At 39.9% G+C, this 23252-nt stretch overlaps 1 protein-coding gene across 2 annotated transcripts in view; it reads left to right on the top strand.

The window, feature by feature from the left end:
- KDM2A (lysine demethylase 2A) overlaps positions 1 to 23252 on the top strand; it is a 108570-nt gene that overhangs the window by 41714 nt on the left and 43604 nt on the right. For both annotated transcript variants that reach the window (XM_028118477.2, XM_088017876.1), the window contains exons 2-4: positions 19583 to 19721; positions 20482 to 20560; positions 20986 to 21032. In XM_028118477.2, coding sequence (XP_027974278.1) covers positions 19583 to 19721; positions 20482 to 20560; positions 20986 to 21032 — 265 coding nt within the window. The remainder of the gene's footprint in view (positions 1 to 19582; positions 19722 to 20481; positions 20561 to 20985; positions 21033 to 23252) is intronic.

Genomic DNA, 23252 nt, shown 5'->3' with positions numbered 1-23252 from the left:
ATTCTGACTGTCTTGATGTCCAGAAGTTTGTTCTAGCATGAGCTCATTGGGCTATTCTGTCTTCTGGCTCTAGACCTTGTTCAGATTTGACAATTCCTTCAAGCTCCCTCTACCTAGCAATCAGGAACAGAACTAACTCTATTACTTAGAGCAGGGCCTTCTCCTGGATAACATCTTCCAGAAATTAAACCACTTCGTATTAAATTGCTGGCAGTGAGGGGGTGGAGAGAATGCAGTTGTTGGTTTTCATAAAATTTCATCCCTCGGATTAGACATTTGGTGTGAAGAGGTTTAGAGATGGTGTAATCAAAAAAGAGCTCCGTTCCAAAGGGATGGACTTGGAAAACTTATTAAAAGCCTACTACTTGGGATGATAAAAGAAAAAAAATCTTATCTCATGTTTAATGCTATTTGAGAAGAGGCATGTGAAGTATGACACCATAGACCCATTCTTTTTGGGAAAGATAGTTGGTTTCCCAGTCTATAATCATGTTCAAAACTACAATTGCTAGTTTTTTTTTTGAGCCTGTGTTGGCTACCTTGTTTCTGTTTCATTTAATCTACATACAGTCCTGGCTGATGGCTTCTATTAGTTAAGTAGCTCATATATAGTGAGAGGCTAAACCAGGATTTGGACCCTGGAAACCTGGTCCAGACCCTGTCGCTACTCTATATTACCTCTGTTTTTATGGGCACTTCACAGTTTGCACAGTATTTGTTATATGTTCTCATATATATATATATTTTTTAAGATTTTATTTGAGAGAGAGAGAGAACATGAGCAGGGGGAAGGGGCAGAGGGAGAGGGTGAAGAGAGAGAAGCAGACTCCCTGCTGAGCAGGAAGCCTGACGTGGGGCTTGATCCCAGCACCCCAGGACCATGACCGGAGTGGAAGGCAGATGTTCAACCAACTGAGCCACCCACGTGCCCCATATGTTCTCATTTAAACCTCACAACAATCCTGTGCGTTAGGTGAAATTCTTGACATTTTCACCCAAGAAAAAGGTGTTACAGGGAATTTGATGCTCATCGAGGTGGTACTTAGACCCAGGCCCACACCCACTTCTTACTCCAATTCCTTTGTTCTCATTATGTAGTATTGCTAAAGATAATAAATAATGAATAGAGTTGTACCTGAAGGTGTTGTTTTTTTTTTTTGTTTTTTTTTTTTTTGAGGGAGAGACAGAGGAAGAAGGAGAGAGAGAATCTTAAGCAGGCTGTGTGCCCAGTGTGGTGCCCGATGTGGGGCTCGATCTCACAACCCCAAAATCATGACCTGAGCCCAAATCAAGAGTTAGACATTTAACTGACTGAACCACCCAGGGGCCCCTGAAAGTGAATTTTCTAAGAATTTGAACTTGGCTGAAGGTGATTGGTAATATTGTAGATGTGATACTTAAGTCTAGAGAAATTTAGGAAAGATATGATCATTAACTTGCACTATTGGGTTCTCTTCGTAGCTTGAGTATAACTGCTTTATTAAATATTTTCTTGAGGGATGCTCAGTTGGTTAGTGTCTGCCTTTGGCTTAGGTCATGATCCCAGTGTCCTGGGATCGAGTCCTGCATTGGGCTCCTTGCTTGGCGGGGAGCCTGCTTCTCCCTCTGCTTGTGTTCTCCCTCCCTCTCTGTGACAAATAAATCAGTAAAATTTTAAAAAACAAAACAAAAGAAAGACTGGTAAACTGACCCTGAGCATTAAAAGGCCCAGCAACAAGAAAATATTTACCAGTCTTTTTTTTTTTTTAAGATTTTATATATTTATTTGACAGAGAGAGCGCGCAAGCATAAGCAAGGGGAGAGGGAGAAGCAGGCCCCCCTGTGGAGTAGGGAGCTCAAGGTGGGGCTCCATCCCAGGCCCCTTGAATCTTGACACAAGCTGAAGGCAGACACTTAGATCGACTGAGCCACCCAGGCGCCCCCAGTTTACCAGTCTTAAACTAATGTTCCTAGGTAGTTACAGGAGTGAAAACATAGTGTTCTCTGCTTTAACTTTAGTTGGCACAGATGCACCGGTGACTGAAAGCTCAGAAGGAAAGAGGTCTTGCCAGGATTATAATGTAGTCATGATAGTGGGAGAGGGGAGGAGTGTATGTTTGTGGGGGACAGTTTAAAATATCAGCTCTTGATCTTTTGCCAATTACTTCTGGAGCTTCTACTTCTAGACATGAAATTTCATGCCCCTTTAAACCTCAAGCTTGACAGTTTGAAAAAAAGGTCATATGTTGCTTAGGAGATTGACTTTTGTGAATCAAAACATATCAGCTCTAGAGAGAAGGGACATAGAGGAAAGCATTCTGATGAGAGCAATATAGCAAGACTGGAAATAGGTGCATTTATATAATCTGGCTTCCAGGGACTATTTGCTGGCTCCCTAAACTTAACTGAAAGACTTAGGAGAAGATGCATGTGTGGCATATTTCATTGTTTGTGTTATTTACTGAGCAATGTCTCAAGTCAGTGTTTCTCAGAACAAGCTATCCTCTGAGGTCTGCAGTACCTTTCTCAGTGACGGGCAGAAAGATCATTTACTTCTCCTTTAGATTTAAGATAAACTTCTAGGGTTTTTTCATTTCCTTTTTCTATAAATTGTTCTTGCCTAGTAGGTATACTAATCTTTACCTTCTAGGAGCTGCAATGGCATGGCTTGTACCATGTATTATACTAATGACTTAGAGTTGCATCAGTTACATCAGTTACAGAAGATGGTGAAAAAACCATTATCTTTGTTTCTGTGTTCTGGGTGTCTGTTGCTATAGAAACAAATCAAGCAGTAAACAGAAGTGTTCAGGGAGTATTTGAATCTCAGTGGATGTTCATTGGCTATTGAAAATAAAGTTAAGAAATTCGTTAGGTTGAGCGAGAAACTGAATATTTCTGAGTTCATTATTGTTTCCGTTTTTGGTAGGTGATATTTTTTGTTGTGTGTGGGTAATTTAAAGATTGTTTCCTAGTAATTATAATTAGGCCTTCTAAAATTCCCTTTTTTGTTCTAGGAGATAAATAATTAGAAAAAGCAAACCTTTTATATTTGGGGGGGTATGATTTCCCTTAGACTAATTTTTAAATGTCAGATAGTGAAAGTGATAAGTTTAAAAATTGTTCTGGGGCCACAAAAAGGAAGTGAAGATTTGAAAGAATGAGACAGAAGGTAGAGTGAAGAATTACACATCTTTACCCCAGGCTACTTGTGGATAAACTAATTGAACATTTGCATGTTGATAGAAAGTGTAATATTGCTGATACTTCTTTTGCCAGTATCCAAGGAGAAGAGTATGTATATTCAAATTTTTGTTCCTTTGAGGGAGCAAAAAGTGTGATTTTGGTATAACATCTGAACTCAGATTATTTTTCTTCAGGATGTCGTTGAGATGCCTTATCTTCATCCTGAATTTCAGAGGGTGATTTTGCTACTTGTAGCCATAGTTTTTTCCTTTGCAGAATTGTGGAGATACCATGGTTAAATCTGCAGCAAGCACACTGAACAGTTGATTATACTACATGGTATGTAGAAAAGCAGTCAATGTTGGTGGAAGGGATCCAGCACTTTAACTCATTTCTCAGCCAGTTGGTTTTGTGGAGGGCATATTTGTGGTCAGGGTAAGTGTATATTGACTCTTTCAGAGAATTTTAGGATCATTCTGTATATATATAGTAGGTATTTGACGCTAGTTCTGAGGGAAACTTTCAGGAGAAAGTTCACTTTGTGTTGTCTCTTTGAGCATTCTGCCTTCTCAGCTGCCTTTTTTCCCCCTAAATCAAGAGAGACTTAGTTGTGAATAAGCTTCTTGCCAAATTCTGTAGATAATACCTTCCTTTTATGGATTATTTTGTCTTTTTCTTGGAATTAACTGTGGTCCCCTAAAGATTTCATATATAGAAAGTGTTCTATGTACTGTTGATCTAAGCCCAGAAAATACTTGAAGGCTGACATAGCTGAACTTTCAAAAAGAAATGCAAGCTTTTTCAGCCATGCCAACTGATCAGTACACATTCTTTTAATGTAGTAAAGCAGTTAAAAAAACCCAAAAAACTAAGGGTGGGTTCTTCTTTAATCCTTGTGCTCAGGTCTCTTACTATTTTGGGGACAATAAGTGTTACATAGATCAAAAGTTGAAAACTGTCTGTGAGGCAGTGGTTGCCGCTATTTTTGTACTACCTTAGGATGTTCCCATTAAAATCCCCCATTAAGTAAGATATAGTGAAATTATTCAGATTTTCTAAATAAAGATTGCAACCTTTTTTTAAAAAAAGATTTTATTTATTTGAGAGAGTGAGCAGGTTGGGGGGGAGCAGAGGGACAAGCGGACTCCCTGCAGACTCCCCCCTAACATGGGGGCCTTATCCTAGGACCCTGACTGAGATCATGACCTGAGCCAAAGTCAGACGCTTAACCAACTGAGTCATGTAGGCACCCCAAGATTATAACCTTTTATTTTTGAAAAATGCTTGCGTTCTCTCTATCTACCTATATCTTATTAATGAGATACTGAGAAATCCAGTAGGGTGAGGGGGAAACCCAGAAAAGTTTGAAGAGGTCACCTCTTCATAGAGGTGCAACGTAAGTCTGTATTCTTTGTCCTTGGAACTTAGTAGGTATTTAGTGAAGTTATACTTAATGAATAAACATTTCCTCCTATATCAGTTCTTATGGTGGAGCCTTACCCAACCCCTCTGTGCTAGTTGTTCTTCCTTCTGAGCTGTAATAACATTTGTTACTTGTCTTAATACATGTCACATTGAATTGTAATACTGTGATTTATTTACATGTCTGTCTCCCCCTACTGGCCATCAATCTTCTTGAGGGCAAGAACTGTGCCTTTTTCTTTGTATGGGGAGCATCTGGCTGTTATTCCATATTCTGTGTGTCTGTGTTTTATGAATGAATAAGTGTTCAGATAATAATTTTTATAGTACACACATGCACACAGTATGGGGGGTATAGATAGCAGTCTATCAGTGTGTATATATATCTGCCTCTGTGTAGCCTTAAGGTAGATAATGTTGATTTCTCAAAAACATGGAACAGAGAAAAGGAGAACACTTTATAAAGTTCACTTGATTTTGGGGAGATGTATGTATTCATATGTTTGTGAAGGGTGGGGGAGGATGAGAGCCTGAGCATGTTTCTTCTTTTAAAGTGTATATAAGTGCATATTAAGGCTAATCAAGTGGGGATTTGGCATATGTTGCAAAAACCAGATTTAATCCATCTAAGTTCATAAAAATATGCCCTCAGACTTTTTTTTAAAATAGCAGTATCATGATGTGGGCCATGAAAATCTAGTTGTTTCTTGACTTCTTATACTATCACCAGCAGAGGCTCTGTAATTAAAATTTTTTTCTGAGGCAGTGGAGTAAGATCAGAATCGTAGAGAAAATAGGAGATGAAGAATTAATCTTGGTAAAAAGTATTGGCAATTTCATCTTTACAGAAGGTGTGTAAATAAATGTCACTTTGACTACAAATTTAGAGAATGAGAACAAATTTTAATAGCATACACAATAAATGTACTGAGTTCAAAGCACTCTGATATAAAATGGTCTCTGGTTAGGAATAGTAATATTTTTCAGTCAGAATAGATGAATGACCAGTAACATAGGTAAAAACTAGAATTAGAAATCAGGAATGGTAGGGGGCACCTGGCTGACTCAGTTGGTGGAGCATGTGACTCTTGATCTCGGGGTTGTAGGTTTGAGCCCCACAATGGGTGTAGAGATTACTTAAAAATTTTAAAAAATCTGGGCGCCTGGGTGGCTCAGTTGGTTAAGCAACTGCCTTCGGCTCAGATCATGATCCTGGAGTCCCAGGATTGAGTCCCACATCGGGCTCCCTCCTGCTTAGCAGGGAGTCTGCTTCTCCTTTTCACCCCCCCCATGTGCTCTCTCTCTCTCTGTCTCTCATTCTCGCTCTCTCAAATAAATAAATAAAATCTTTAAAAAAATTTTTTTTAAATCTTAAAAAAAGAGCGAGAGAGATCAGGAATGGTAGAATAAACAGTGGCAGAGCTAGAAATGTCGTGTCCCTTAGCAAATACCAGAAATCTCCCACCCTGGGGGAAGATCTTTTGTTAACCTCCTATCTACAAAGCAATTTTCTAATTTATAGAGCGTCTCATTTGTTTCCAAAAGGTCCCACCACTTCACCTCTCTTTGCCAGAGCCATTTCAGTTGTCTGGAGTCTCCTTCCATTGCCAATTTCTTCCAGCTGCCTCAAGCTACCAGTGCAGCTGAAGTTTCATTCCAAACTAGCGTCAGCATAGTGCCGCAGTGAAGACCATTGGTTCTAGAACCAGTGTCAGAGTTCAAGCCCCACTCACACCAATTTTACTAGCTTTGTAACTTGGGCAAGTTCTGTCCTTCATTTTTTTGTAAAGTAGGGAGGATGATAATGTTTTGTGGGTTGTTTTTTTTTTTTAAGATTTTATTTGAGAGAGATATAGCAAGAGAGAGCACGAGCTGGGGTGGCGGTGGGGGCGGGGGGTGGGAAGAGGGAGAGGCAGACTCCCTGCCGAGCAGGGAGCCTGACACGGGGCTTTACCCTGGGATCCCGGGATCATGACCTGAGCCGAAGGCAGATGCTTAACTGACTGAGCCACCCAGGTGTCCCCAGAGGATGATAATCTTATAGGGCTGTTGTTTGCCTTCAGAGCAGTAGCCTTTCTGGGTGTCATTAATAGTAACAGCCTTTTCCTACTTTATGCAGCTTATTCCTTCTCTGATTTCTTTGTGCCTTTGGGGATGAGAATTGCCTAAGCTCTCCAGAAAGAACTACTTCTAACATCTGGTAGATTGAGATATGTGAAGGTTTGTTTAATAAGGGGGCAGCAGTTATGAGAGGACAGGAAGATGTGGAAGTCCCTAGGAGGGTTACCCTGCCAACCTCTGCCAGGTCTCTCCCTGGTCAGGACGCGGGGAGTTGGGTCTAAAATTAGATACTCTTTGAATAAAGAGAGACAAACCTGGGGTGGGGGGACTGGTATGTAGCAGATTTTCCACATTGTATAGTTTATATGGGAGCAAGACTGAGATCTTAGTTGGAACCAGAGTGTAGAGGACTTTATTTTAGAACACAAAGGGACCTTAAATTACTTACCTCCAAGGGAAAATTAGGATCTAGAGAAGTTAAATGATTTACTTAACTGCCTAAAATCACACAGCAAAATAGTAATAGTAGAATTGACACTAGATAAGTTCTCCCTATAGACACTTTTGCTTTCTTGTTTTTCTGTTATCCAAAAAACTTAACTTAGGTCAATTTTACCTTTTTTCCCCCCTCATTTGTAAAATAATGCCATCCTATTTTCTGACTTTCATAGGATGATTATCTTAGGCAAAAAAACCTATTTGATATAGAATTTAAAATGATAAAATTATACATCAGTTCTCTAGGGGTGGTTTTTGGTATATTGTGTGATTTTTTTTTTAATTGTGGCAAAATATATATAACATAAAATTTGCCATTTTTAACTATTTTTTAAGTGTACATTTCAGTGGCATTAATTACATTCACAGCTTTCTGCAGCCATTACCACTATTTTTGAAACTTTTTGATTACCCCAAATAGAAACTCTAACCATAAATCAGTAACTCCCCATTCCTCCTCCCCACAGCCCCTGGTAACCTTTAATCTACTTTCTGTCTCTATGAATTTGCCTGTTCTAGGTTCTTCATATAAGTGGAATCATACAATATTGATCCTTTTGAATCTGGCCTATTTCACTTAGCATAAGGCCTTCAAGGTTCATCCAAGGTGCAGCATGTGTCAGAACTCCATTCCTTTTTAATGCTGAGTAATATTCCATTGTATCAGTATCCCACATTCTCTTTACATGTTTATCTGTCAGTGGTCATTGGGATTGTTTCTACCTTTTGACTATTGTGAATGATGCTGTTATGAATATTAGTGTGAAAGGATCTGTTTGAGTTCCTGCTTTCAGTCTTTTGGGTATATACCTAAAAGTGGAATTATTGGATCATATGGTAATTCTGTGTTTAATTTTTTGAGGAATTGCCCTACTGTTTTCCATACAGGCTGTACTGTATTATGTTCCCACCAGCAATGTATAAGGGTTCCAATTTCTCCATTTCCTTGCTAACACTTGTCATTTTTTTTTTATAATATACTAATGGATGTGAAGTGTATCTCATTGTGGTTTTGATTTGCATTTCCCTGATGATTGGTGATGTTGAGCATCTTTTTGTATGTGTATTGGTCATTTGTTTTTGGTTTTGTTTTGTTTTTAAGATTTTATTTACTTATTTGACAGAGAGTGCGTGAGCACAAGCAGGCGGAGTGGCAGGTAGAAGGGAGAGGGAGAAGCAGGCTCCCTGCTGAGCAAGGAGCCCGATGCGGGGCTCCATCCTAGGACCCTGGGTTCATGACCTGAGTCAAAGGCAGTCACTTAACCAACTGAGCCATCCAGGCGCCCCTGGTTTTTTTTTTTAAGATTTATTTTAGAGAAAGCAAGCAAGCGCCTGTGCAGCTGGAGGAGGGGCAAGGAGAGAGGGAGAGAGAGAATCTCAGGCAGACTCCACGCTGAGCACAAGAGCCTGACATGGGCTTGATCTCATAACCCTGAGATTATGACCTCAGCTGAAACCAAGAGTTGGATGGACGCTCAACCAGTTGAGACACACAGGCGCACCCCTGTATTGGCCATTTGTATATTTTCTTTGGAGAAATGTGTATTTAAGTCCTTTGCCCATTTTTGAATTGGGTTATTTTGTTGTTGAGTTATAAGAATTCTTTATATATTCTAGATATTAATCCCTTATCAGATACATGATTTGCAGATATTTTGTCCCATTCTGTAGTTTGTCTTTTCACTTTGTTGTTAGTATCCTTTGCATAAAAGTTTTCAATTTTGAGGAAGTCCAGTATGTCTCTTTTTTTCTTTTGCTTTTGGTGTCATGCCTAAGAAATCCAATGTTACGAAGATTTTCCCTGTGTTTTCTTCTAAAAAATGTTAGAGGTTTAACTCTTTTGGTTAGATCTTTGATCCATTTTGAGTTTATTTTTGTATATGGTGTGAAGTAAGGGCCCAGCTCTATTCTTTTGCATGCAGATATCCAGTTTTCCCTGCATCATTTGTTGAAAATGTATTTAATCTTAATTTAGGTCTTAGTGCCACATGTGGCTAGTTGCTACCATATTGGACAGCACAGATAAAGATGATCATATCATTTTTGTCCTTTAATCTGTTAATGTGGTGAATTTTATCAGTTGATAGGAGTGGAAATTTTTAGAACTAACAAACTGCTTTTGCATTCCTGACACATCATGGTAGTTCATTAACTACTTAACTTTTTTTAGTCACTTGTCTATTCATATAAAATCAACCAAAATGGCTATGGCAATTGTTTAGAAAAAAATTGCGCTTTATCAGAAAATGTTATTAAGCAGTGTGTCTTGAATTAGTCTACATCAAACCCTATTCTGATATTATCAAACTATGCCTTTTTTTTTTTTTTTTTTTTATTTGAGAGAAAGCGGGCGGGGGTACAGGGAGAGTGAGAAGCAGGCTCCTCGCTGAGCAGGGAGCCCAGTGCAGGGCTCCATCTCAGGACCCTGAGATCACGACCTGATCTGAAGGCAGATGCTTAACTCACTGAGCCACCCAGACACCCCTGTATTGCTTTATTTATTTATTTATTTTAAAAGATTTTATTTATTTATTTGACAGAGAGAGACACAGCGAGAGAGGGAACACAAGCAGGGGGAGTGGGAAAGGGAGAAGCAGGCTTCCCGCTGAGCAGGGAGCCCGATGCGGGGTTTGATCCCAGGACCCTGGGATCATGACCTGAGCTGAAGGCAGACTCTTAACAACTGAGCCACCCAGGCACCCCTGTATTGCTTTATTTAAAAATATATGTGTATTACCTATTTTCTTTTACAGATTGCCACTTTTTATTGAGATGTGCTATACAATTCACCCTTTTAAGGTTTACAATTCAGTGGTTTTTTAATATATTCACAAAGTTGTGCAGACATTACCACTATCTAATTCCAGAACATTTTCAGTACCTCAAAGAAACCCAAAACACATTGGCAGTGATTCCCCATCTCTTTTTCCTCCAGCTCCTGGTAACCACTAATCTACTTTCTGTCTCTATCGAAGTGCTTATTCTGGACATTTCATATAAATGTTATCATATAATATGTAGTCTTTTGTGACTTTTTTTTCTCTGAGCATTATGTTTTCACAGTTCGTCTGTGGTGTAGCATGTATCAGGATTTCACTCCTTTTTATTGCTAAACAGTATTCCATTATGTGGATATACTGTTTTAAATATTTTACTTATTTATTTGACAGAGAGAGAGACAGCGAGAGAGGGAACACAAGCAGTGGGGTGGGAGAGGGAGAAGCAGGCTTCCTGCTGAGCAGGGTGCGCGATGCGGGGCTCGATTCCAGGACCCTGGGATCATGACCTGAGCCGAAGGTAGGCACTTAACAACTGAGCTACCCAGGCGCCCCTGGATATGCTATTTTTATCTACTCTTCAGTTGATGGACCTTTGGGTTGTTTCTGCGTTTTGGCAATAATGAATAATGTTACAAATTTTGGGGGGTATGTTTTCATTCTCTTGGGTACATAGCTAGGAATGAAATTTCTGGGTCATATGGTAACTGTTTAATGAGGACCTGCCAGATTTTTTCCAAAGGGGTTGTACTATGCTGTATTTCCACCAGCTGTGTATGAGGGTCTCACTTTCTTCACACCCTCGCCAGCACTTATTATCTGACTAGTGGGTATGAAGTGGTGTCTTGTTATGGCTTTTATGTGCATTTCCTTAATGATTAATGATGAGTTCATGACTGATGATGTTTCATGTGCTTATGGAGCTGGTTATATATCCTTGAGAAATAATTATTCAAACCCTTTGCCCTTTGCCTGTTTTTTAAAAATGTTTTTGTCATTTTAAGTTGTACGAGTTCTTTGTATATTCTAGATGTCTATCTAGATATAGATACATATTCCGGATACTTATGAGATACATGATTTGCAAATATCTTCTGCCATTCTGTAGTTTTATTTTTCTTGATAGTGTTTTTTGAAGCACAAAAAGTGTTAATTTTGAGGAAGTTTAGTTCATTTATTTTGTTAGACTATTTTGATGTCATATCTAAGAATCCATTGCCTAATCCAAGCTCATGAATATTTACACCACATTTTCTTAAGAATTCCAGTTTAAGCCTTTACATTTAAGTCTTTGATCCATTTTTAATGTTTGGTCTTTTTTTTTCCTTTTTTTTTTGTGTGTATGGTATGAGTTAGAGGTCCAACTTCATTCTGTCACATGTGGATATATAGTTGTTCCAGCAGAATTTCTTTTTTTTTTTTTTTAAGATTTTATTTATTTATTTGAGATAGCACGAGAGGGAAGAGGGTCAGAGGGAGAAGCCGACTCCCCGCTGAGCAGGGAGCCCGATGTGGGACTCGATCCCGGGACTCCAGGATCATGACCTGAGCCGAAGGCAGTCGCTTAACCAACTGAGCCACCCAGGTGCCCTCAGCACAATTTCTTAAAAGGACTCTCATCCCAGGGCGCCTGGGTGGCGCAGTCAGTTAAGTGTTCAACTCTTGATCTCAGCTCAGGTCTTGATCTCAGGCTCGTGATTTCGAGCCCTGCACTGGGCTCCTTTTCCCATTGCATTGTTTAGGTAGGCATCCTTTTTGAAGTTGAAAATCAGTTGACCATAAATGTAAAGGTTTATTTCTGGGTTCTCAGTTCTGTTCTACTGATCTATATGTCTGTCATGCCCACACCACACAGTCTTGATTATTATATAGCCTTCTAGTAAGTTCTGAAAGCAGGAAGTGTGAGTCCTCCAACATTCTTTTTCAAGATTGTTTTGGCTATTCTGGTTCCCTTCGTTTCCATAGGAATTTTAAGAAGATTTTGTTAATTTCTGCAGAAAAAAAGGCACCTGGGATTTCATTAGAGATTGTGTTGAATCTATAAATCAATTTGAGGAGTACTGACATTATAATAATAAATTTTGCAGTCCATGAACACAGGATGTCTTTTCATTTATTTAGATCTTTAATTTCTTTCGACAGTGTTTTGTATTTTTCCAGTGTACAAGTCTTGGGCTTCTTTTGTTAAATTTATTTCTTTGTATTTTTTTATGTTATTATAAATGGAATTGTTTTCTTAATTTCATTTTTGGATTTTTCATTGCTAATGTATAAATATATAACTGATTTTATTAACTATTTTTTTGTGTATGTATTCCATAAAATTTTCTATGTACAAGATCCTGTCATTTGTGAATAGAGGTAGTTTTACTTTTTTCTTTCCAAACTTGTATGTCTTTTTCTTGCTTAATTCCCTTCACTAGAACTTGTAATACAGTGTTGAATAGAAGTGATGAGAGCAGACATCCATGTCTTGTTCCTGATCTTAGAGAGAAAGCTTTCAGTCTTTTACCATTAAGTATGATGTTAGCTATGGGTTTTTGGTAGATGCCCTTTATTAGCTGGAGGAAGTTACCTTTTATTCCTAATTTATTCAGTGTCTTTTATCATGAAAGGGTGTTGAATTTTGTCAAATGCTGTTTCTGCATTTATTGAGAGGATCATTATCATTTTTGTCCTTTTTTTTTTTAAGATTTTATTTATTTGAGAAAGTGTGAGGGAGCACGAGTTGGGGGAGGGGCAGAGGGAAAGGGAGAAGCGTGCGCCCCGCAGAGTAGAGAGCCTGATGTGGGGCCCAATTGAGCTGAAGGCAGGCGCTTTACCGATTGAACCACCCAGATGCCCCTCATGTGCTGTCTTGTTTTTTTTTTTAAGATTTTATTTATTTATTTGACAGAGTGAGAGAACACAAGCAGGGGGAACAGTAGAGGGAAAGGGAGAAGCAGGCTCCCCACCAAGCAGGGAGCCCGATGCGGGGCTCGATCCCAGGACCCTGGGATCATGACCTGAGCTAAAGGCAGATGCTTAACCATCTGAGCCACCCAGGCGCCCCCATGTACTGAATTTTAAACTTAATATTCCATAAGCACTTTTCAGTGTTATTTGTTGTAATAAACATGTTAATGATCACATTATATTCACCAGAGTGTATGTTAGCCTTGGATGGCTTAGCCGTTTTCCTATAGGACAAGTCTAGTTTTATCTGACCTTTAAAAAATGATTTCTCTTTCTCACCTCATTCCACTCCCCCAAATATCTAAGAGAGGCAGGTGGTTTCTGGCATCAGGGAATATTCCCTGCTCAAAATTCCTGATTTCCTGACTCTGCTCTTTTACTTTTTAGGTGTATTACATAAAGGCATCTTAAGACAACGCCCTTCCCATCATTCTTTTTTACTACATATTTAGAAAAGAGAGTGCGAAAAGTTTCTGTGTAATGATTGATAACCTATTTGCATCTAACCTTGCCTCACTGTCTTGTCTTCAGCTAATCATCTAGGAGAGATATTAGTATGACTAATATCTATATCCCTTGAGCTTGATCTATCAGTCCTTGAGTTAGTCTAAGTAGTCATTTATATGGCCATTTTTACCATTTAATATAGTTAATTACCACTTGACTAAGGGTGGTGAATATTTTTTAAGGCAGTTTAAAAATTCTTTTCATCATTTGGATCCTGGAAAATAGGAGTTTGCTATATAGTTTGGTCATCTAAATAGAATAAACAGTTATTAGTTATAAACTCACTGCTGGGGCGCCCGGGTGGTTCAGTCATTGAGCGTCTGCCTTCAGCTCAGGCCCTGTGGAGCCCCGCATCAGGCTCCCTGCTCGGCAGGAGGCCTGCTTTCCCTCTTCCACCCCCACTGCTTATGTTCCCTCTCTCGCTGTCTCTCTGTGTGTCAAATAAATAAATAAATAAATCTTTAAAAAAAAAAAAATAAACTCACTGTTGACCCTGCAAAGTACAAATAGCTTTTGAGTGAAAATGTGGTTGGAATAGATTTCAGTGTTCGGTTTGTGCCTGCTATTTTCTGTGACACTGGGTTCACTGAGGGCTGGCATCTATGGGAGGCCAATAACTTCCTTTGGGCTGCCTAAAATTGCCTGTATGGAAATCACCTGGAACAAAAACGCACAGCACGCTGGTAAACCATTTTGAATTATTTGGTAATGTTGATGGGCTAGAGAAGATTGGTGGCTGCTTTCCTTAGTATTAAAGTGGCCTTGTCTTTTGGGTTTTACCTGTAGCAGATTGTGTCACTGCCTACTGATTTCCAAGCTTATTGCAAAGATTGAAAATGTTTTTGTGCTTTTTTTAAAGATTTATTTATTTGTTTAGAGGGGGGACGGGGGGCAGAGGGAGAGGGAGAGTATCCTCAAGCATACTCCCTGCTGAAAGGTAGCCCGACTCAGGGCTCAATCCCAGGACCCTGAGATCATGACCTGAGCTGAAACTGAGGGTCAGACCTTTAAACATCTGAGCCACCCAGGCACCCCAGGATTTAATATATTTTTAAAGCACTTAGAGGGGCGCCTGGGTGGCTTGGTTGGTTGAGCGACTGCCTTCGGCTCAGGTCATGATCCTGGAGTCCTGGGATCGAGTCCCATATCGGGCTCCCTGCTCAGTAAGGAGTCTGCTTCTCCCTCTTCCCTTCCCCTTCTCATGTGCTCTCTCTCTCTCTCTCTCTCTCTCAAATAAATAAATAAAATCTTTTTTAAAAAAAGGCACTTAGAGATTTGCTATAGATGTTTACTTTCACCAGAATTTACGTTAGGGGGACAGACAAAAAAACAACAAACATTCTTGACAGTATTAAAACTGATACAGGGGCACCTGGGTGGCTCAGTTGGTTAAGCATCTGCCGTCGGCTCTGGTCATGATCCCAGGGTCCTGGGATCGAGCCCCACGTTGGGCTCCCCGCTCAGCAGGGAGCCTACTGCTCCTTCTGCCTGCTGCTCCGCCTGCTTGTGCGTGCTCTCTCTGACAGATAAATAAATAAAATCTAAAAAAGAAATTTAAAAACTGATACAAATAATTTTCACATTATTGCTGATTTACCAGTTGCAACAATCAAAAAGAAGACAATCCAGATTCATTTTTCTGTTGTTTTTAAGTGGCTTGGCTGGAGCAAGAGCCTTCCGCATATCCTTATACTCTCTATATTGAAAATGTAAATGGAAGAAGGAATCTTCTTGAATATAGGAAAAAGAAAAGCATATGAAAAGGAAGGAAGGTGGGGGAACTTCTGGCTACCATGTTAGAAATGTTGGGATAATCAGGGTGATTATGTCCTCCTTATTGAAGAAGAATCAGTAATGGTAGACCTAGGAAAGGCTGAAGTTTGAAAACATGACTGGGGGGGGGGGCAGGACGCCTGGGTGGCTCAGTTGGTTAAGCGTCTGCCTTCAGCTCAGGTCATGATCTCAGGGTCCTGGGATCAAGCCCCGCATCAGGCTCCCTGCTCAGCAGGGAGCCTGCTTCTCCCTCTCCCTCTGCCTGCCGCTCCCCCTGCTCAATCTCTCTCTCACTGTCAAATAAATAAATAAAATCTTAAAAAAAAAAAAAAAAAAACATGCCTGGGATTTTTTTTGACAAGCGTGTTAGAAGTTACAGCACACGAGGGGCGCCTGGGTGGCTCAGTTGGTTGGGCAACTGCCTTCGGCTCAGGTCATGATCCTGGAGTCCCGGGATCGAGTCCCACATTGGGCTCCCTGCTCAGCAGGGAGTCTGCTTCTCCCTCTAACCCTCTTTCCCTCTCGTGCTTTCTATTTCTCATTCTGTCTCTCAAATAAATAAATAAAATCTTTAAAAAAAAAAAGTTACAGCACAAATGAGAGGAGGGGACATCTACATTTATTTTGATGGTATTGTCCTTGCTCTGTGATACTTGCAATCATATTTTGGAGTTCTCTTCAAAGACACATAAATGAAGTGTGATAAGGAGGGGAACTGAGGATATCTTTTTTTTTTTTTTTAAGATTTTGTTTATTTGAAAGAGAGCACAAATGGTGGGGAGGGGCAGAGGGAAAGGGAGAAACAGACTCCATGCCGAGAGGGAAGCCCGATGCGGGGCTCAATCCCAGAACCCTGAGATCATGACCTGAGCCGATGGCAGATGCTTAACTGAGCCATCCGATGATGTCTTTTACAAAAACAAATTCATTCAGCCACTGTGCCTCTGAAGCTACTGATGGTGGCTGGTATTGATGACTGCTATACCTTGGCCCAGGGGCTGTTATGCCCCCTGTGGGCAACATTGCTAAGGCCGCTTTTTTTTTTTTAAAGATTTTATTTATTTATTTGAGAGAGAGAATGAGAGACAGAGAGCATGAGAGGGAGGAGGGTGAGAGGGAGAAGCAGACTCCCTGCTGAGCAGGGAGGCTGATGCAGGACTCGATCCTGGGACTCCAGGATCATGACCTGAGCCGAAGGCAGTCGCTTAACCAACTGAGTCACCCAGGCGCCCCTGCTAAGGCCACTTTTGACGCCATTTCCAAGACCTACAGCTACTTCACCCCGACCTCTGGAAAGAGACTGTGTTCACCCAAGTCTGCTTATTAGAAATGCACTGACCGGGGCGCCTGGGTGGCTCAGTTGGTTAAGCGACTGCCTTCAGCTCAGGTCATGATCCTGGAGTCCCAGGATCGGGTCCCACATTGGGCTCCCTGCTCGGCGGGGAGTCTGCTTCTCCCTCTGACCCTCCTCCCTCTCGTGCTCTCTATCTCAAATAAATAAATAAAATCTTAAAAAAAAAAAAGGAATGCACTGACCATCTTGTAAAAACTCACACCAAAGTCTCCATGAAGAGGATCCAGGCTCCATCTGTGGCCACCACATTGTTTTATACAAGAAAAATAAAGTGAATTAAAGCTTGTTAAGAAACAAACTCATGTTAGAAATTGTCAGTGAAAATACCCCCCATAAATGTATCTAAAAATATTTTGAGCAGTGATGGCATTATTGAAATAAGTGAAACATCTCCCAAAATTAGGTCTTCTTTTGGCCTTTGAGCTGGGACTTTGGGCAGCAAAGGTGCTAGGTAAGAGTGTTATGAGTTTTTGCCGGATATGGAAAAGCCAGCAGGTATCCCTCAGTGTTTCAACCCAGATGTACCCTGGTATGTTAAATCTGGCTCTCCTCTGGTGTGTAATAGTCATTTTTCTTTGCTTTAATTTTTATTTCTTATTACTCATTTCTGCCCCTTCCCTGACCCCCACTCCCCAAAAGACCTTTCCCCAATATCTAACTTTAAATTCCAGGTTTGGTTGTTCTTAGCACATCCTAGGGTAGGGTTACTGTATTTACCCTTGCCTCTACCACGCCCACACTGATTGTCCTGTGTGTGTGTATTCAAGAAATTTCAGCAAAATTTGGCACTGGCTAAAGTAAATATACTAGAAGGTAAATTTGCAGCAGAAGCATCATGTTATCTTTTTTTTAAAAAATAATAGCTTGTGAAATATTCATATACTGTAAAACTCACCTGTTTAAATGTATGTAATTAATTGGTTTTTTAGTATATTCACAGAGTTGTACAAATATCACCATTCTCTAATTCCGGAATAGTTTCATGGCTCCTGAAAGAAACCCAAACCATTAACAGTCACTTCCTATTCCTTTCCCCAACCCCTGGCAACTACTAATCTACTTTCTGTCTCTGTGGATTTGCCTATTCTGGACATTTCATGTAAATAAAATTATATCATCTATGATACCTGGTCTGTTGCATTTGGCTTTTTTCACTTAGCATAATGTTTTTAAGATCCTTCCTTGTTGTAGCTACATACCAGTATTTCATTCCTTTTTATGGCCAAATAATACTGGACTGTGTAAATATACTACATTTTTAAATCTGTTCATCCATCAGTTGACATTTGGGTTAATGCTGCTATGAACATCTGTGTACAAGTTTTTGTGTGGACATAGGTTTTAAATTCTTTTAGAAATGTACCTAGGAGTAGAATTGCTAGTCATAAGGTAACTCTGTGTTTAATTTTTTGAGGAACTGCTAAGCTGTTTTTCTGAGTGGCTACACCATTTTACATTCCCACCTGCAGTGTACAAGGCTTCTAGTTTCTCTGCATTCTCACCATCACTTGTTATTGTCCACATTTTTAAAAATTTTTTAAATTTTTTAAACGATTTCATTTATCTGAGAGAGTGAGCAAGATAGAGCACGAGTAGGGGGAGGGGCAAATGGAGAGGGAGAAGCAAACTCCCTGCTGAGCAGGGAGCCCAAGGCTGGCTCCTTCTCTGGACTCAGGGATCATGACCTGAGCTGAAGGCAGACACTTAACCTACTGAGCCACCTAGGCGCTGCCCTTATTGTCCACCTTTTGATAATAGCCATCCTAGTGTGTGTGAAGTGGTGTCTCCTTGTGGTTTTAATTTTCATTTCCCCTAATGACTAATGATATTGAATATCTTTTCATGTGTTCATTGGCCATTTATATATTTTCTTTTTTTTTTTTTTTTGAAGATTTTATTTATTTTTTTGTCAGAAAGCGAGAAGAGTTGAAGGCAGAGGGAGAGGCAAGCTCCCTGCTGAGCAAGGAGCCCGATGCGGGACATGATCCCAGGACCCTGGGATCGTGACCCAAGCTGAAGGCAGATGCTTAACCAATGAGCCACCCAGGCATCCTGATTCGCATGCTCTTCTGACTGACCAGCCCAGCACCCCCGTATATTTTCTTTATTTTTCTTTTATTATTTTATTTTTTTAAAGATTTTTATTTATTTCTTTGACAGAGACACAGTGAGAGAGGGAACACAAGCAGGGGGAGTGGGAGAGGGAGAAGCAGGCTTCCCGCCGAGCAGGGAGCCCTATGTGGGGCTTGATCCCGGGACCCTGGGACCATGACCTGAGCCAAAGGCAGATGCTTAACGACTGAGCCACCCAGGCACCCCACCCACCCTGTATATTTTCTTTAGGGAGATATCCTTAAAGCTAAATATTGATGGTTTACTATTTGGAATGCTATTATTTAGGTTAACTCTTTTATCTGATGTAAAGGAGTTTTTGCTTCATTAATTCAAATGTTTTAGTCTGTTCCTAAAGATTGTTGTAGAGAACTATTGTAGAGGGGCACCTGGGTGGCTCATTCGGTTAAGTGTCTGCCTTCAGCTCAGGGTCCTGGGATTGAGCCCTGCATTGGGCTCCCTGCTCAGCGGGGAGCCTGCTTCTCCCTTTGCCTCTACCCCCGGCTTGTGTTCTCTCTCATGCTCTCTCTCTCAAATAAATAAAACCTTTAAAAAAAAAGAAAACTAATGTAAATACAGTTCTTTCCCCTATGAAAACACTATATTTTGTATCCTGACCTGAAATGTCTATAAAGACAGTTGGTCCCCAATCTTTAGTGGACCTTACTTGGTTATATTTCTATTGTAAATTTATATCTCTAGGCTCAAAGAGGTAGCAGAGGTAAAATTCACAAGTAGGGAACCAGTGACTCATCAAAATTTTGTTATGCTCTGAACATTCGGAGGACATTAGCTGACCTTTAGTTGAGAGAAAGATGTATAAGGCAAGGAAAATCGATGTTTGACATAACAACTGAAGTTGAAAGTATGTGAAATTAAAGTGTGCGTGTGTTTATGAGCTCTTTTAGATGGGCATGAAAAAGTGCATGATTTGATCTTTATGTCCCTCTCTCCTCAGCGTGGTACCATGCGACGGCGCTATGAGGATGACGGCATTTCAGATGATGAAATTGAAGGGAAGAGAACTTTTGACTTGGAAGAGAAGCTCCACACTAACAAATATAACGCAAATTTTGTTACTTTTATGGAGGGAAAAGGTCAGTATCCTTTTGGTTCAAGGAACTTATAGTCCCTTGATGTAGGAAGTTGTAGATTCTGGGAACTGTGGGCTCAGCATCTGTGCAGCTAAATATTCCCTGTTGTGATGCTGTTTATTTTCTCTTATTACACAATGCTACACACCCACACCCACACCCACACCCACCCACCCACCCCTAATCCTCTAGGGCCAGGAGCATTGTTGGAGTTTTTCCCTGAAGGCCTTTCCCTTCTCCTCCCATCCCTTGTTTTGGGTTTAATTAAAAATAATACAGTAAAGTAAAGATTCATTTGTGCATGCACCCCCTCCCCCCAAACAAAACAGAGGTGGGATTCCATGTGTACCATGCAGCTTTTTTACTCCTTGGCAAACTGACAAGGATGTTATGTATGTATGGTAGTGGACAGAATTAAATTTGACTATTAGACAAGGTTTTGATAATTTCTGTTTAGGATTTAGAAGATGACTCAGTTATAGTACTACCCCCCCGCCCCCGTTGGTTAAATTCTGAATTTACTGTGTAAATATAGACTTAGCAAAACCCTTGAACCTTGCCTCTCAGTGTGCTTTTCCTGTATCCTGAGCGATGCTTCTTAATAACAAACATGTATTGTCTAACAGAGCGAAACTATATACACAGAAACAGTAAACACTATCTCCACCTTATTATTTAGGATCTTTTTTTATGGTCCTTTCATCTTTTTCCAACTATACCTCTTGCCTTTCTAATAATTTATTATGTTTTCCTATGGTGACAGATTTTAATGTAGAGTATATCCAGCGGGGTGGCTTAAGAGACCCTCTGATTTTCAAGAATTCTGATGGACTTGGAATAAAGTAAGTATGCTTGGCCTGATTGGATATGGTTGTGAAATGACCATGTTTCACCAGGGCTATAGACAATGCAGTATTGATAACCCAAATCAGTAGATAATTGAAAATAATCCCCATTTAGATTTTAAAAGGGTGTATGTTTCTTCTTTTGTTACAAAAACATTTCATGGTTGTTATAGTTAAATGAGAAAATACGGGTGAGCTAAAAAAGAAATAAATTTAAATCTCTAAAAGTCTGTTACCCTGAGATGTTCTTTCATATATTTATATTTAAAATACATTGTTTTATATATATTTAAAATATATTGTTAAACCTAAATGTAAGATTTTGTGTGTCTCAACTTAGGAGTTTTTAGTACTCTAAGAAAAAACACACTGACTAGAGAAGGTGTGCTTCCCATTTATACTTACTGGTGTTTGTTTCGTAGGATGCCAGATCCAGACTTCACTGTGAATGATGTCAAAATGTGTGTGGGTAAGTAAGCTTTGTGGGCTTTGTGTCTTTTAGGCAAAGATTTAAGACTTGGGACCGAGTTCTAAATTTCGGACTGAGATTTAAGGCTTAGGAACATGCAAGTACATATTTGATTGAAGTATACTACTTGAAGTAGTTTTTTGATAGAAACTACTATTAGCAACTGAGAATTTTCTCAAAGGGAGTTACAAAGTTGCTTCATTTAGTACTCATTAGGCATAGGCATAGAACTCTACTTCTTTCCTACCTACTGTTTTATCACTGTGTGTCCCTTCTTCTCTCTATGAAGAGCCTGTTGGAGGACATTTTATATCTCTGAACCAAGAATGAAACTTCATTCATATCTGTGATTCTCTTCTGTTCCCTAAAAGCAGTACAGAAATGTCCTGGAAATTTTCACCAGTGCTACATTTGGTAACTTGGTCAACCTTTAAAACTTTTTAAGCTGAAGCATGGAACTCTTGATCTGGGGGAGGTTTCCAGCCCCATGTTGGGTAGAGAGATTTCTTAAAATCAATCAATCAATCTGTGTAAGCTGAGAAATAGATATATTAAAATGTCTCTTTGTCAGTGACTGGTTAACTTGTCTTTCGTCTGATTTATATTTCAAAATTTAGGAAAAGAAAGCAAATTGGATCGATCTAATTAAAGAAAAAAACTTCCCGGTGTCAGTAAAGATTCAGGTCAATTTTCTGCAGACCATTTGGTGTTCAGTGTAGCCCTGAGACCCACCAGAATCCTTAGGAATTCAGACATGGTCACTCTTCTATACACATTAAAGCAGTGTGGATTAAAACCTTTTGGAAGTGTTTCCAGCAGGTCATGAAACAAAGGAGGTTTTTCTGATGCTTTTCTCCCAACATTACAACTAAAGTTTTGTCCTCTATGTTGAAGTTCCAGTGCAGCCTCGCTTTGGAAATTAAGTATTGCAGTACTGTCTCTTAGCCACTTGAGGGCCCTTTTTAGATAGCTGGATAACTTGTTTATCCAAGAGGTGAAAGTTACTGATAGCGCAGGTAGAGGAAAGTTCTCTAATTCCCTGTATTTTTCACTCCCTCACTATTTCTTTGTTAGATTTCAGCTATCTGCCTGTCACTGTGTATTTTCTAGTATCGAGCACAATCTCTGGAGTATAGTAGGTACTCAGTAAATCTGTTGAGTAATTAAAATGTTTTCCCACTCTTCACAAAGCAGGGGCTCTCTCAGGGGACCTCAGAAAATCTTCTTGAGGGGCGCCTGGGTGGCTCAGTCGTTAAGCGTCTGCCTTCGGCTCAGGTCATGATCCCAGAGTCCTGGGATCGAGCCCCGCATCGGGCTCCCTGCTCAGTGGGAGGCCTGCTTCTCCCTCTCCCACTCCCCCTGCTTGTATTCCCTCTCTCGCTGTCTCTCTCTCTATCAAATAAATAAATAAAATTGAAAAAAAAATCTTCTTGAGTACTAAAGGTGTATCATTGGACTTCTTTTCCTCACAGACCTCCAGGACAGTAATAAGTTAATGGACTACCATAGCTGTTCTCTATTGGTCAGGCATTCTTATGGTTTGTGATCTGCAAATGCACTGCATCAGAATCATCTGCAGTACTTATTAAAAATACTCTGGATTCCATCATAGACTTATGGTATCCAAATTTCTGAGCTATACACATATAAGGACTTATTCAGTCACTTACTCAATCACTAGTCTCCTTTTGGATTTTTTCCCACTTCCTTCCAACTTTCCTATTTCTTCAGTAATATGTTCACTGCTAATAATGATCTTTGGAACCCCTTCATAACCTTATATTTTACAAATAGACCTTTGGGTAGTGATAGATATCTTTGCCATGATTTAAAATACAGCAGTGGGGCACCTGGGTGGCTGGCTCAATTCAGGTCAGGTCATGATCTCATGGATTGTGAGATGGAGCCCGCATCAGACTCCATGCTCGGTGGGGAGTCTGCTTGAAGGATTCTCTCCCTTTGCCCCTCCCTCTGCTCACTTGTGTGCACTCTTTCTCTTTTAAATAAATAAATCTTTAAAATAGAGTGATGATTATATCTAACCTAATAGACTTAGCATAAATTTCAACTGATGCCTAACTTTATATCCATCCAGATTGTTTGAAGTCCAGATTTTTTTTTCTTGGATAACTAACGATTGTCAAAATGCAGTGAACAAAATATTGGTGATTGCAGTAATCCATTATCACTACATGTACTTTGGCTAATCCAGTCTTCTTT

The sequence above is a fragment of the Eumetopias jubatus genome, unplaced genomic scaffold, assembly GCF_037043125.1.
Source record: "Eumetopias jubatus isolate StellerSeaLion01/CBP00866 unplaced genomic scaffold, mEumJub1_p1.0 scaffold_13, whole genome shotgun sequence".
Classification (NCBI taxonomy): Eukaryota; Metazoa; Chordata; class Mammalia; order Carnivora; family Otariidae; genus Eumetopias; species Eumetopias jubatus.
This window is presented reverse-complemented; position numbering and strand designations above follow the sequence as displayed.